The sequence below is a fragment of the Chelonia mydas genome, chromosome 4 (assembly GCF_015237465.2).
Source record: "Chelonia mydas isolate rCheMyd1 chromosome 4, rCheMyd1.pri.v2, whole genome shotgun sequence".
Classification (NCBI taxonomy): domain Eukaryota; kingdom Metazoa; phylum Chordata; order Testudines; family Cheloniidae; genus Chelonia; species Chelonia mydas.
In genome coordinates this window covers 21,976,481-21,989,758 of record NC_057852.1, presented here as the reverse complement: position 1 = coordinate 21,989,758, position 13,278 = coordinate 21,976,481, and the positions used below count along the sequence as shown (strand labels likewise).

The window sequence follows — 13,278 nt, the reverse complement described above, 5'->3', positions numbered from 1 at the left end:
GAAAGGGAGAAAGATCTTATAGAAACAACTGCAATACTAGCAAAGGGAACACAGGACAACCGGCAAAAGAAGTTGCTATTTTTAGCCACAATTCAGCAGTGCGTGTTAGCACATTGTTCCCTTCAAGACTTCATTGGGACTGCTCAGGAGCTCATTAAAGCTAGAGGGGTGCGTCAGTACCTTGCTGAACCAGGCATGTGTCAGTCCCTAGTTGAAATATTTCTTCCCTATCCTATTATTTCTTTTATCTCATTTGCTGTCTCATTCCCTTGCTACCTATATTGTGGCATACAACTGGCATACAGCAACGTAGCTTGAAGCGAGAGGAGGACAGGGACCAATTGGTTAGAAGCCGGAACAAGGTCTGAACAAATAACTCAATCCCAGAACAGGTTCCTCATTTGGGAGTGCCAGGGGGTGGGGGTGTAGTTGGCTGTTCAGAGCCCTTCACATTGTGCAGCTGTAAACGCAGGGAGCTCTCACTTAGCCGGGCCCCCAAATGTAGCTTGAAGGAAGCGCTCTCGCTAAAGTATTTCAACTTTTTAATGTTATAGGTTCATCAAGATACAGTCTAATTCTTGAACTCCTCCATTGGACTGAAATATCACAAACCCTCCCTTTGTAACTCCTTGTTACAACACAAATCAGTCCTTTAGCTCTCTGGTTCTGACAGTTCCTTGCTGTGTTCTATCATCACCATATGCAAAAGTTATCAGCAACATGCCAAGCGCTGTAGAGCCTTTGGGAGGCATCCACCACAGGAGAGGTTTCATGCAAATTAATTGGGCAGCTTGTGGATTTGTCACAACTAAATCACTGAGGGGCTTAGGTGTGGAGGATACAGAGAGAAGACACTGGTACCATTGAGACATGGCGTCCAATGGTTGTCAAGTTTGGAAGTACTTGTAGCTTAATCAAGAATGCTGAAAATGAACAAAAAATAGCAGGATGCCAAGAATTCTGATTTTTTTCATCATGGTGATTCTGCCTCACTTTGTCTCACTAACAAAGCTGAATTTGTGGTGGTGGTTTCTACTAATAATGGGTTGGGGCTCTGTGTTACTACTGATATTACTGATTACTACTGGTTACTACTGATATTTTTAGTGTACTGTAAATCTTAGAGCAATTAAGGTGCTGTCTCTGTCTGTCGACCTCTTTCCATATCTGTAGCCCAGTGCTTGTGGTAAAAGAATATAATATGCGGGTTGTGTCTACAGAGAGAAGTAGTAACCTCTTGTTATGGGGGCACTGTGTCTCTTTCTGTAGGAGGAAGAGGAGGGTTCCGACGAGGACGGCAGCGTGAAACCAGATTTCACAGTCACCCTGAAACCAGATTTCAGCGTGCGGAGTTTCCTGGATCAACTAGAAGATGAGGCTGATGGCTTCATTTCTCCAGTGGATGATAAGATGCCTTCAAAGAGTAGCCAGGACCTGGGGCTTTCTACCCTCCATGCTGCTTCTATGTATGTCAAGTTTCTTGAACTATACCAAGTGTGGGCCTGGATGCAGCAAACCACAGCATGTGCTTAAATCTCATTGAAGCCAGAGGGACCTTAGTACATGGTTAAAGTTAAACACATGCTTACTTGTTTTGCTGATCAGTGATGGGACTGTTCACATTCTTAAACTTAAGAGTCGTGTCAATTTGTTAGGGAGTGTTTGTAGGATTGGCTACATATGTTTTTGTAGAATTACTATACCATTCCCATTTTAATTTTCTATGTAATTTTTATATCTATAATTTAACCCTACAGGCCAGAACTCTTAGAGCAGCTCCAAGAAGTCAGGGAAGAGAAAAAACGGATCAGAAAAAAATTGAGAGAATTTGAAGATAATTTTTTCCGACAAAATGGAAGGTATTTCATTTCTAATTCATCCATCTATCTCTATAACTACTGCCAGTAATACTTACTGAGAGCAAAAGGCTCTGAAAATAGAAAGTGCCCTATGTATGCTACCAAATTAATCCTCATTTTGTTATCCTCAATTTGTTGATAGGGAAGCTGGGATACAGAGCATCTGTTCCAAAGCCTGTTGAAGTCAGCAGGGGTATGTCTGTACTACCCGCCGGATCGGCTGGCAGCGATCCATCCAGCAGGGGTCGATTTATCGCTTCTAGTCTAGATGCGATAAATCGACCCCCGAGCGCTCTCCTGTCGACTCCTGTACTCTACCGGTGCAAGAGGCGCGGGCGGAGTCAACGGGGGAGCGGCAGCTGTCAACTCACCGCAGTGAAGACACTGCGGTGAGTAGATCTAAGTACGTCGACTTCAGCTACGTTATTCACGTAGCTGAAGTTGCGTAACTTAGATCAATTCCCCCCGCCCCCCAGTGTAGACCAGGCCTGAGAGTCTTCCCGTTAATTCTGTGAGCCACAGCCCATTGAGTTTAAGAGTAAAATTTTCAAAAGCACCTAAATCCCATGAGGAGTTAGGCTCCTAAAGGACTTAGGGCAAAATTTTCAGAAGTCCCAAACGCAGCAACGGACCCAAGATGAAAATCCAAGTGTTCCAAGCTCCCTCTAATGTGCTCAGAGCAGTAAATCACATAAACCGTAAGTTAAAATCTAGAGCCAACTCATGGACTGACTCCTAGGAATGTAATTCTTTGGGACAGAAGAATAATCTTGTCTGAAGGGACACTATAGAAATGTATCTCTCTATCCCTCCCTCCCATTTGTTGGTCTGTGCAAACACTACTTTGGTACTTAATGGGTAATTCATTAAATAAATTAATGTTAAATAGCAGCACTGTAAAACAGTGCAACATGAGGTTTAATCATCTCTCAAAAAGAAATGTGAAACTTGATAGTTAAATGCATGTGATTTCTTGTAACATATTGTGTATATGAAGAGTCTATTCCATATTTGAGTCTCCATAATGAGAGATAACATGCTATACCCTAGACTTTAGAGATTCTGGATACTGAAAATATGTACTCTAGGGGGAAAGATGGTCCTACAGTGAACACAAAGGTAGGCCCACTTTGGGGAGGGGCTCAGCTGATATCATAAACCCTACGAGCCGAATTTTCTCCTTGTACGAGCATGGTTCCCATTGACCTCAGTATAAACCAAGTGCATCTGAGTGGAGAATCTGGCCATAAGCCTGCAGCTCAAGCACTCACTCTGTGTACAGCATCAGAGCTCAGAAAAAGAATGCAGCTGGGAATTCACTTCGGTTGCATCGGCTGCTGGTGTTTGTGTGTGTGTGTGTGTGTGTGTGTGTATATACACACTTGCACATGGACATGTATCTATGTCGCATATGAGCTGATAATATCCATGTGCTAAATGCATCTATTTATGCTCCTTTGACTACCTCACCAGCCCTTTTGTCCCGTGGCTCATCACTCGCAGAGACTTTTTCTAACATTCTGAATCTCTCCGCAGCTTCAAAAAGGACCCGGGGTTAACTTGCAACAAAAAGTTTCCTTCTTTCTGTCGTCGCAGAAGTTTCTGCCCAAAATGTGTGGCCCAGATCCCAGGATGGGCAGTATTCAGTCTTGCTCCATTGACAGACTTATGGTCTGTTATCCCATGACCCTCCAGAATTGGAAATGGAAACTTTTATACCTTTGGAAAGGGGTACCCACTCATAATAGCTTCTGTTATAACCAGTGAGAGAGTTTCAATGGAACAGGAAGCTGTCATAAGACATGATAAGCTGAACACTGTTTGAAGTCTGGGGGGATAGTATAACTGGCTCTGATACAAGAATGTCAATATGTTCTGACTCTAGAACAGTATCAGGATCACTTTCAGCTTTGACACAGAAATATCCTGAGTTTCACACCCCATTATTAGGTTAGTTTATGCACCTTTTTTTCCTTTTGTAGCTAACTAAACATGACATTCATCATTTTTCTCTGCAGATGACAAGTAACGGAGTGGGGGATAGCTGGGGAAGTAGTGTCCTGCCAGAAAATTCTCACATCTCCTCCTTGTTTCTGTTAGAAATGTCCAGAAAGAAGATCGCACTCCCATGGCTGAAGAATACAATGAATACAAGCAGATTAAGGCAAAGCTGAGGTTGCTGGAGGTGCTGATCAGTAAAAGAGATATTAGTTCCAAGATTATGTAATGAAGCTGATCGACTTCGTAGAGTGGCTAAGAAGAGACCGAGACAACCAGATGAATGCATGAATGGTGCAGCAGGAGCCCTACAATGAGGGGCTTAGCAGCTCCCCAAGAACTGAAAGGCCATTTTTAGAGGTGGGAGGTGGAGGAAGGGTGGCTTACATCGCTCTCTGCACTTGCTGTAGTCCATTGTGCCACCAGGCCAGTCACTTAGACTGGGGTTTCCAGCAAGAGAGAGGTGATGCTACGCTCAGAGACTGCGCGGAAAGGGTCCTTAGCTTTGGTTCGCTTCCCAATTCTGTCATGTTTAGCATATCAGAGTCAGATTATGTTTTTCCAGAGAATCATAGTGAGAGGCTGCCTGGTATGAATAGTGGTGAATCATCCAATAACCTCCTCTTTCCCAAACGAGTGCCCTTTCCAGTGGAACGTGACACACGGTTCCTGCTGTTGGGAAGTCCTGAGGCTGTTCTCTCTCAGCTACAGTGACAGTGAGCTCAGGCTCCCAAATTACCTGTAGGTTTGGTGTTTGGGAATTTGGCCTTTTCGGTTACCCCATTGAGTGCTGGAGAATTGCTATTAATCAACACCCTGCCTACTGCATTGGCCTTTAGTGTGACTTTTCCCAGCGTTTGATTTTCTTACCCATGTGTTTTCTAACTGTCACTTCTGCTTAGGTAGATGGTAGCTGCCTCTGATCAGAAAAGCACTGTCAAAGGAAGTTCAGCAGTACGCTTAGTTGCCGGGTCATCTTAGCTGGCATTTTGAATTGTGACACAAGGACTGTGATGGGGCATTTGGATCAGAGTGGAGGTTCTGATGGCAGCAGTCAGAATCCTATTGGATTTTAGTAGCTGAGATGTTATATTGAAATGAACGAGCTACTCTGACACTACAGCTCTCCCCGTTCAGGTAGCTGGTAAGCAGATTGAAGATCTGTCCACATCAACATAAACAGACTACTTTCATAATCTTTCAGTGTCTGATACTGACATGAAAGACTGAGCTGGACAGTCCATATACCTATAGCGCACACAGCCGAAGGTTTGTTCTTTTGTGCACTAAATGGTAGGACCACATGGATTGCAGCACTCAGTGTGAATTGCAGAGACTGGGATACAGAACACAGTGAACTCATGGTCTTTTCTTCCTGCTCATAATTGCAAATTTAAATACTTTGGAGGAGAGAGGATGCTTCAGGAAATGGGAAACTTTGAGCCAAATTCTGCCCTTGGAAGGGTGCGAGTCTGAGGTCAAAAGTTGGAACTTAACACACTCAAATCAACATGAACAATTTTTAGAAAGGAAAACGTTGTGAATGAATTATAGACAGGTGTTTTAGATGCTGATGTTAGATATTTGCTATTTTGAAGGGAAATGAGCTCAAAAAAAGTATAAGGCTCTTATTACTGTCGTGCTGAGCATTTGGCCTCCATTATTTCCTTGCATCACCCTCAAGAGCTTCAATGTGCAGCTTCACACAGCCCAGGGAGAGGCCCTTACTTGGAACTAGGGCAAGAATTCTGACTTCTCAGGGCAGGATTCATCCCTGCTGCATGTAGATGGAGCAAGCCAGCATACTCCCTCCTACATACTGATCCCATCAGTGAGCCAATGTGGAGGAGCAGGGCAGTGGATATTGAGTGCAGGGATTGCAATTGTGCTTGGCCCTGGTGTAGGTCAGATGAGGAGGTGGGAAGCCTGCCTATGTCCTACCCCATGCTTACGTACAAGGACAGTCTGGCTCCAAGATATGTGGCAGTTCATGTTCCCTCAGCGCATTTCCCCCACGTTGCTATGTTATGTTGATTCTCGCCACAATAGATACAGAACATCTACAGCGTGTTTCAATAGCTTCTGTATCTCAAAACATATTAAAAAGAAATGTCTCTCTCTTCCCCATCCATGAACCCTGGCAAGTTTATCTAGAACTGTCAGGCATCAGACAGGGCCCTTGAGAAGTAGTACATTAAAGATAAGCCAGCGCCAGTTGGTAAGAGGTAGTATAAGTTGGGTCTTTTCTTTGCTAGTCACCAAATTCATTGCACTTAGGGGGATTTTCCAGGTTGTTCTTCATCGATCACAGAATTATCCCCTCCACCTAGAAGAAATAAGAGAAGTAGGAGAGATTGAAGCCTATATTTTAAAAGGTAGCCTTTAGTTTTTGGATGCCCAGCCTAGGGCCTGATTTTCAGAGATGCTGAGCACCCACAGCTTCCACTGACCTCTGAGTTGTAGGCACTCAGCTCCTCTGAGAATCAGACCCCAGAGATGTCTATACCTGGGCACACACATGCAGAGGTGACGTTTGAAAATGTGGGCCGGATTGGCTGACGACAGTCCTCTTTCCCTTCTGCATGCAAGATGTCTGAGAGTTCCAGCAAATAATAGTGATGCCATTGTCCTCCAAACCAGCTTTATGCCAGTTGAAAAGGTGCAGGGGAGGGTTGGGTATTTTGGGCATAACTGTTTAATATGACAGTAGTGTTTAGTAGCAGAAATGGTAGGACAAAAATGGCTGCTGGGTTCCTCAGAAGTTAGTATTGCTGGTTGCCTCTTGTACGATTAGGCCCCAGTTAAGTGACGTGCTCAAACCCATGCTTAACTTAACCATGTGACAAGTCCTATTGAAATAAGCACATGCTTGAAGTCAAGCCTGTGGCTGGTGTTCTTGTGAGTAGAGATCGACTTAAGCACAAACTTAAATACTTTGCTGAATCAGGGCCGTATCTCCTTAATACCTAAATTACAGTGGCTGCGATTACCTAGCCATCAGTGTCTGTAGCCATCATGCAAAACTCCAGAAGTCACAAAGACTACATTTTGTTGTTAAAAGCCTGCTTGAACTGTGTACTGATAATTAACTGTTTTGTTGCCCCTGACCATTCTTGACCAACCATATATAGCAAAATATTTTGTTTTTAAATTTATAAGACTGTAGGGTTTTCTGACTGCCTAGCTACTGCTGTTTACATGGCACCTTGCTATGATTTCAGATACTTTATATAAATTATAAGTATAATGATGCACTTTAGAGAGATTATATTTTTAAAGTTTGAAAGCTAATAACAAAACCTATATAGCCAAAATTGTACTCTAAAAATCCTTGTCTAGCTCTCTGTTGTTAAAAAGCTGTTCTTTATACAAAAACGTAAAATGAATAGCACCAGTTGAGATGTATCTCCTGCAAACTGATTGAGTTTAGTAGAATTTACTGCAATTCACAAAATAGCCGTTGAGGTACTGATCAACCCCTGCCACCTCCAAAAAATTTCATGCAAAAATCAAATCATTGCTATCATTTTTTTTATTTCAGTTTTCCTTTGTTATTTCACTTACTGTAGGCCCTTGAGTGTATAACCCAATTTATATTGCTGTTTACATGAGAACATGTTTGAATGCAAGTGAGAGTGCTTTTAATAGGAGTGAAGTGCAGTACAAGTATCTACTTCAAATAAAATGAGTAAGCTGTTGGAATAAGACAAAATATACTTCCATGGCAATAGAACTTGTAGTCTGTTCTCTGGTGGCATTATGGTCTGTTTGGTAACTGGCTTCGCATGGCCTCGAACGATACCGACACATGTCCTTTTGTTTTTTTCAGGAGTGCGTGGTTGTGTATTACTAAATGTTAACATAATAAATGAGGTTTATTTAAAAATGATGATGATGATGATAAACAGGGTACAAATATAATGATAAAAGTAAAAGAGTTAAAGATGGCAAAAGCTTGTAATTTTCACAGGTAGCATTTGCTTTTATTCTGTTTACTTTGGAGTAAACCCTCAATTAATAGATGTTTATATTAAATATGGTGTAATTAAAGCATCTTATCTCTTGATCATGCTGTTAGGATTCAGTTTTTATTCCATATATGTGCAAAAATTCATAAGTGCCGTCAAGTCATGGTAAAAGCCCTTGTGCCTGAGAGGGAAAAGCATAGATTAGTGACATCTCAGCAAGACTTCCATTTAGGGGAATGTTTGCAAAATGGTGATTTGGACACACTGGAAACAGAACAGAAATAGAAGCATGCTTGCTGTCTAGTAGTATAATGTGGATAAATCACTGAGAGTAAGATATCACAGTCGATGCCTGGTTCTGTACAGATCTCATGTCTAGGTTGTAATGGAAGTAGCTGGTTAGAAGTCAGAGGGAACTTTATTTGCAGCCTTGGTGTTTAGGTACGGTGTTTGTTAAATTTGCAGAGGCTTCTAGTGCAGTAGTTAACATGCAGTGTGTTTATAGCATGGATTTTGTCACACACGAATGCTTTGCAGGTGGTATGCAGAGTTGTACCGTTGACTTATTCACATTTTCCATGCCCCAGGGAACTCGCAGCGAGGACCCACAGCAACATTCTTATTGATGTGGGAGAGAAATTGGATTGGTGGCCAGTGATTGCGGGGGAGTGGAATATGTGCACCCCTGTTCATTCTGGAGAGGAAAGTAGCTTTGAATTCTGGAATTGGTGCCATGTTGCAGTAGTTATTGTTAGCTATGCCTCTGTGCTAGTTTGGGGAATCACTGCATGTGGTTAACAGCTGCTGCCTGTTTGCAGCTGCTAATGTTCTGAATAATGTCTCTCATTTTTGTGTGTATTTCAGAAAGTAAGTGCTTTGCTACACTGTGCACACTTAAAAAGTGCTGTCTAGTTGTTGAGAGATTACTGGCTCTAGTGATATTCTGTGTCTCGGGAACATTGTTTGAGCTGGCAATATCTGCAGAACAAGAAGGAACCTTTTCAGTGCATCGACAGTATGCCCACTTCCTGCCAAAATCCTTGCAGTACAGTTAAATGCATAAGTTTGACTGCTTCCTCTTGCTTTTCCCCTCAGGGAGTCATTGGGTTATTGAAATGCCTGTGCTGTGTTGGGACCTGATCCTGCTGCCCCTAGAGTCCACAGCAACGGACCTGTTGATTCGCACAGGAACTGGCCCTTAGTGAAGGCCAGGTGCCAGCTGGAAAAGGGTGGGGACTCTGACCTCACAGATATGTGAGATCGGTCTGACTCTGAACCTCGCCTGCATGGTGACATACACATGAGTCTGACAGGCTGCTTCTGGGCAGCCTTAATCCAACTCTCACCATTTCGGAAAGTGGTTTCTTTTCTGGTTTCCCTGTAAGTGTCTGCGTGGCCCCTACTAAGCAGGGGAAGGGATTGACACATGGGAAATGTGATGACATTCTAAATCCTTCCAGTTAACGTGGGCAGTGAGGAGAGCGGAGGAGACATTTCTGTGAGTGGATTTTATGCAAATACTCCGACAATCTGCAAGTCTTTTTATTGGTAGGCAAAGGGGGAGGTACTTAGTGCCATTTATTTTTTTTAAGTCCTGTTTGTGCATTTAGGGTGGGTTTCTGAAAGGAGCCTAAGGGAGGTAGGCACCCAGCTCCCTCCGGAAGTCATCTAACTTCCTTCAGCGCTATTGAAAATTCCACACTTTATCCTCAACTGCACGATATGGAGTTTTAGGATCCAGGATTTTAAAGGGACATGACCAGGCTAAAAAAAATATTGGTCCTTCAAAACCTAATATTGGGGTAATTTTTTTTTAAAGTGCATGTCAGCCAGTTTCCATCTGAATGCAAACATGCCTATGGTCGTGTTTTCAAACAGCGTTGCAGCTGTGTGCTAGTGCATGCAAGCCAGAAAGTGAGACTGCTTGCTGTGTTTGTTCATGTCCCTGCTGAGTGAAAGTAAACACACCGCAGGATGGGTGAGAAGATTTGCTGCAGTTTCGCTCTGTCTCAAACCCTAATGCATTATGAATAATCAGCATAGTTAAAAATATTTTTTTAAAATATATGGGGTGAAATCCTGACCCCACTGAAGTTAATGGGAGTTTTGCCATTGACTACAGCAGGACCGGGTTTTCACCCACTGGACCCACAGGACCGGGTTTTCACTGTGTTTAACCTGACAGTGTCCCTTTAAATTTCTCTTTTAGGAAACAAGGAGGAAAACTAAGCAGAACTAACCGTTTCTATATTTCCTCTTCCCCCATCAAAAGGAATGGAGCTGTAATTGTCAGATAGGCCAACCAAAAATGCATTTACCTCTGCTGTCAACACTGGTGGGAAATGCAAGGTCACCCAGAGCAGATTGAAGTGGAAATGTAGGGGAAGTATGCACAGCATTATATTCATTTTTCCAAATGTTGCAGACAGTTATGTTTGGAGGGCAAATTAGATAGAATGGAACGTGGTTTCATCAGAATGACCTCTGACCACTTTTCTCTCCTACCCTATTTCTACATGCTTTTTATGAGCAGATACTAAAACAAAAAAACCAAAAAAGGATGAGGAAAGGCCGCATTCTTTTGAGGCAAATAGATTTCTGCCCATGGAAACCATCATTTGCAGTGTATAATGCCTCTTTATTTTTGGACGTGAGATTGGTGAGTCCTCTACAGGTTACCTTATTAGCTTTATCCATGAAGGAACCATATGCTGTGCTAGCCTTACATTTTGATGTATTGTTGAAGTATCTTGTTGTCCTTGGCAAAAAGAATTGTAAAAGTTCTTGGCCTTGTACATCTAGAGGATCTGCACATCCAAGCTATTCATGATGGCATGCGGGGCATCCAATTCTGTCCAACCTGTATATTATCTGTTCTGTATGACACAGGGTATTTAATGCTTGCTACAACCTGTATGTTCAAAGTATTCATTGTGCCTACTTGTGCCTCTCTGTGGAAATCTGCATGCATTGGTGTAAACCATCTTCTATTATGTGCATATGTATATACATAGAGGGGTATATATTTACACAAATGACTGTTAGTGTGTGTGTATACAATTTGATTTTGGAGTTCAGAAGCCAGTAACAGCCAGATGCATGGCTGGAGAAAAATCACTTTTGCAGACTTCATTCTCTGTATGAAAGCAACTCATAACCGGCTCGTGCAAATGACATATTTAACAAATAATGAAATTTTAGCCAGTGTGGGCCCAGTTCTATGTTTACATGATTTATGTAAGCAAAATTTAATTTGAATCTACAGTGTCTTTTTTAATGTAAACTGATTGACAAATGTTATGTGTACATTTTTGTACATGATTGTATTTTGTATGAAACAAAGGAAATAAAACTATTTTGACTGCAGGTCTCTAGCAGTCCTTGCCAACTGCATGCCACTGTGAACGTCTGCGTGAACTGATAATAATAAAAGAGACTGGTGCAACAATCAACAGGCTCGGTAACCCTAATTAGGGATCTGGCTGGCGAAGATTATGGGTGAGGAGAGGAAAAAGGAGCTGCACGCATCTCCAGGGATAGAATACGATATTGTTCTGAGGTGAGGGCCTTGCTAAGTTAAGTCCTGAACTAGGGGTGCTAACAAACTGCCCTGCTGGTCCTAGACATTTGGCACTGATCACCATGGGCGGAAATAAATGTTAGGTATATCCTGCCTTGGGAATTTTTGCTAATTTGGTAAAATAAATCTTTGCCATTTAAAGGCAAAATGTTTGCCCTGCAAGAGTGTTTTTCTGAGCTTTAGGTTCTCTCACCTGCAGCAGGGATGATTTAGCAATATCCAAAGAGAAGTGTGCGCCCCACGAGAGGTGGGCAAATCACCCCACCTGCCTTTGAATTTGATGACAAAGTTTTTACAAGGGCCCCCCTTCAGCCCATCCCCTGCCCCTCTGATATGTTTTCTCATAGGGTACACAGGGAGCTTCCTTATATAAGTCTGCTGTAGAGAGGGGGATGCCACTGTAAAGTGTGCAGGAAGATAAAAACCAAGAGGCAGGTCATGCCAAAGGCATCCATGTTTCCAAGTCGCACCCTCACTTCAAAGCTTTGAGTTTTCTGCGAACAGAAGCAAACTTAAAGCCATTTTTAAAGGACTCTAGCACTCGCTGCCTAGTGGCAAAATGGTGTGGGTATGGCCCAGTTTCCCAGTTTAATTGCATTGCAAACTCCATCCCTGTGTGGCTCTCTGGGATAGGGACTGTTGCACTTGTTTAAAGCATCTGTGATCCTCCAATTATCCCACAGGTTCCTTTAATCTTGGAGCATTAAAGTGCTGACTTGCTGCCAAGTGCACATGACCACCTCCCTCCAGGCTGCCGCCCTCCTTCCCTTAGTGGAGGAGTTCTATGCTGTAAAGCTTTGTGAGTTTCTTACTCTGGGGGCTGGAAAGCATCTGCTGCTCTGAACAGTGCAGGATTGCTGCCAGGAGCGTGGCTGGGAAGTAGAGGTCCCTCCTCCCCATCCAAGTTCTCTCCCGAACAGACCCAATCAGGCTAACTCCTTCTCTCAAAGCAAACTCAGGAGCCAGGCTCTTCTAACCCAGCATCTTGTCTCTCTTTGAGGCTTTAGCTAAGGACTTCTTACTCAAGCAAAATTCCCATTGGTAGAGTAGAAGCCAATCCTGAGACAGGAAGAGCTATCTTGGGAGATACCCATGGGAGATACATGCTCTGGTTGGTACAGGCTGCCTAGCTGGAAGAATGAAGCAGCCACATAGAAGCCAGGTGTCATAATCTCTAAGCACCACCATGCTACACAATGCCCATCGTCAGAAGCAGAGCACCCAGAGCAGCTTCTCTCTCAGGAACGCAGGAACTGCCAGAGTGGATCCGACCAGTGGCCATCAAGCCCTGTTGCCCATCTCCAACAGTGCCTTGTACCAAATGCTTCAGTAGAAGACGCTGCAGTAGGTAGCGACGGGCTAACCGGCTCCTTCCCCCACCCCACCACCCGGACAATTTCCTCCTGGAAGCTAGATGTCAGGTTATGCTAATACTCCTATTTGCGCAAAGTATGGAGGCTTCAGTTACCGATAGAAATATCCAGTCCTTTTTTAATCTCTGCTAAAGAGATTTAATCTCTTGGGTGACAATGAGTTCCCCAGGTTCGTTGTGCAAGAGAGTAATTCTTAGCAGGGTTGAACTTGCCACCTCTTGCATCCGTTCAACCCGACGTTGTTTGTGTAGCAGGAGACAGGGAGAACAGAAATGTCCAATCTCCCTTCCCTTGAGCAGTTCTCTGTCCTCCAGCAAGCATGAACAATGGCTTCTTAGAAATAATCTCAGCATTGAACTCGGGTGCTGCCGGGGGAGGAGACTGAGAAAGTCCTTCTGAAAGCGTGGGCATAGCATCAGCTTTTGTGCTTTTCCTCCTCGCATTCCCCACTCACCTTCTCTTCCCATAGCTACCGTATTTTCCAAAGCCTGAGAACCAGA

General features: G+C 43.3%; 1 protein-coding gene across 13 annotated transcripts in view; it reads left to right on the top strand.

Annotated features, from left to right (window-relative positions):
* FAM13A (family with sequence similarity 13 member A) overlaps positions 1–11,218 on the top strand; it is a 194,422-nt gene extending 183,204 nt beyond the window's left edge. For 11 of the 13 annotated variants that reach the window (XM_043545143.1, XM_037896862.2, XM_043545140.1 and 8 more), the window contains 3 exons: positions 1,270–1,466; positions 1,758–1,859; positions 3,960–11,218. In XM_043545143.1, coding sequence (XP_043401078.1) covers positions 1,270–1,466; positions 1,758–1,859; positions 3,960–4,086 — 426 coding nt within the window. In that variant the 3' untranslated portion in view covers positions 4,087–11,218. The remainder of the gene's footprint in view (positions 1–1,269; positions 1,467–1,757; positions 1,860–3,959) is intronic. The other 2 variants (XM_037896867.2, XM_037896866.2) reach the window with 1 other exon arrangement.
* Positions 11,219–13,278: the final 2,060 nt, after the last annotated feature.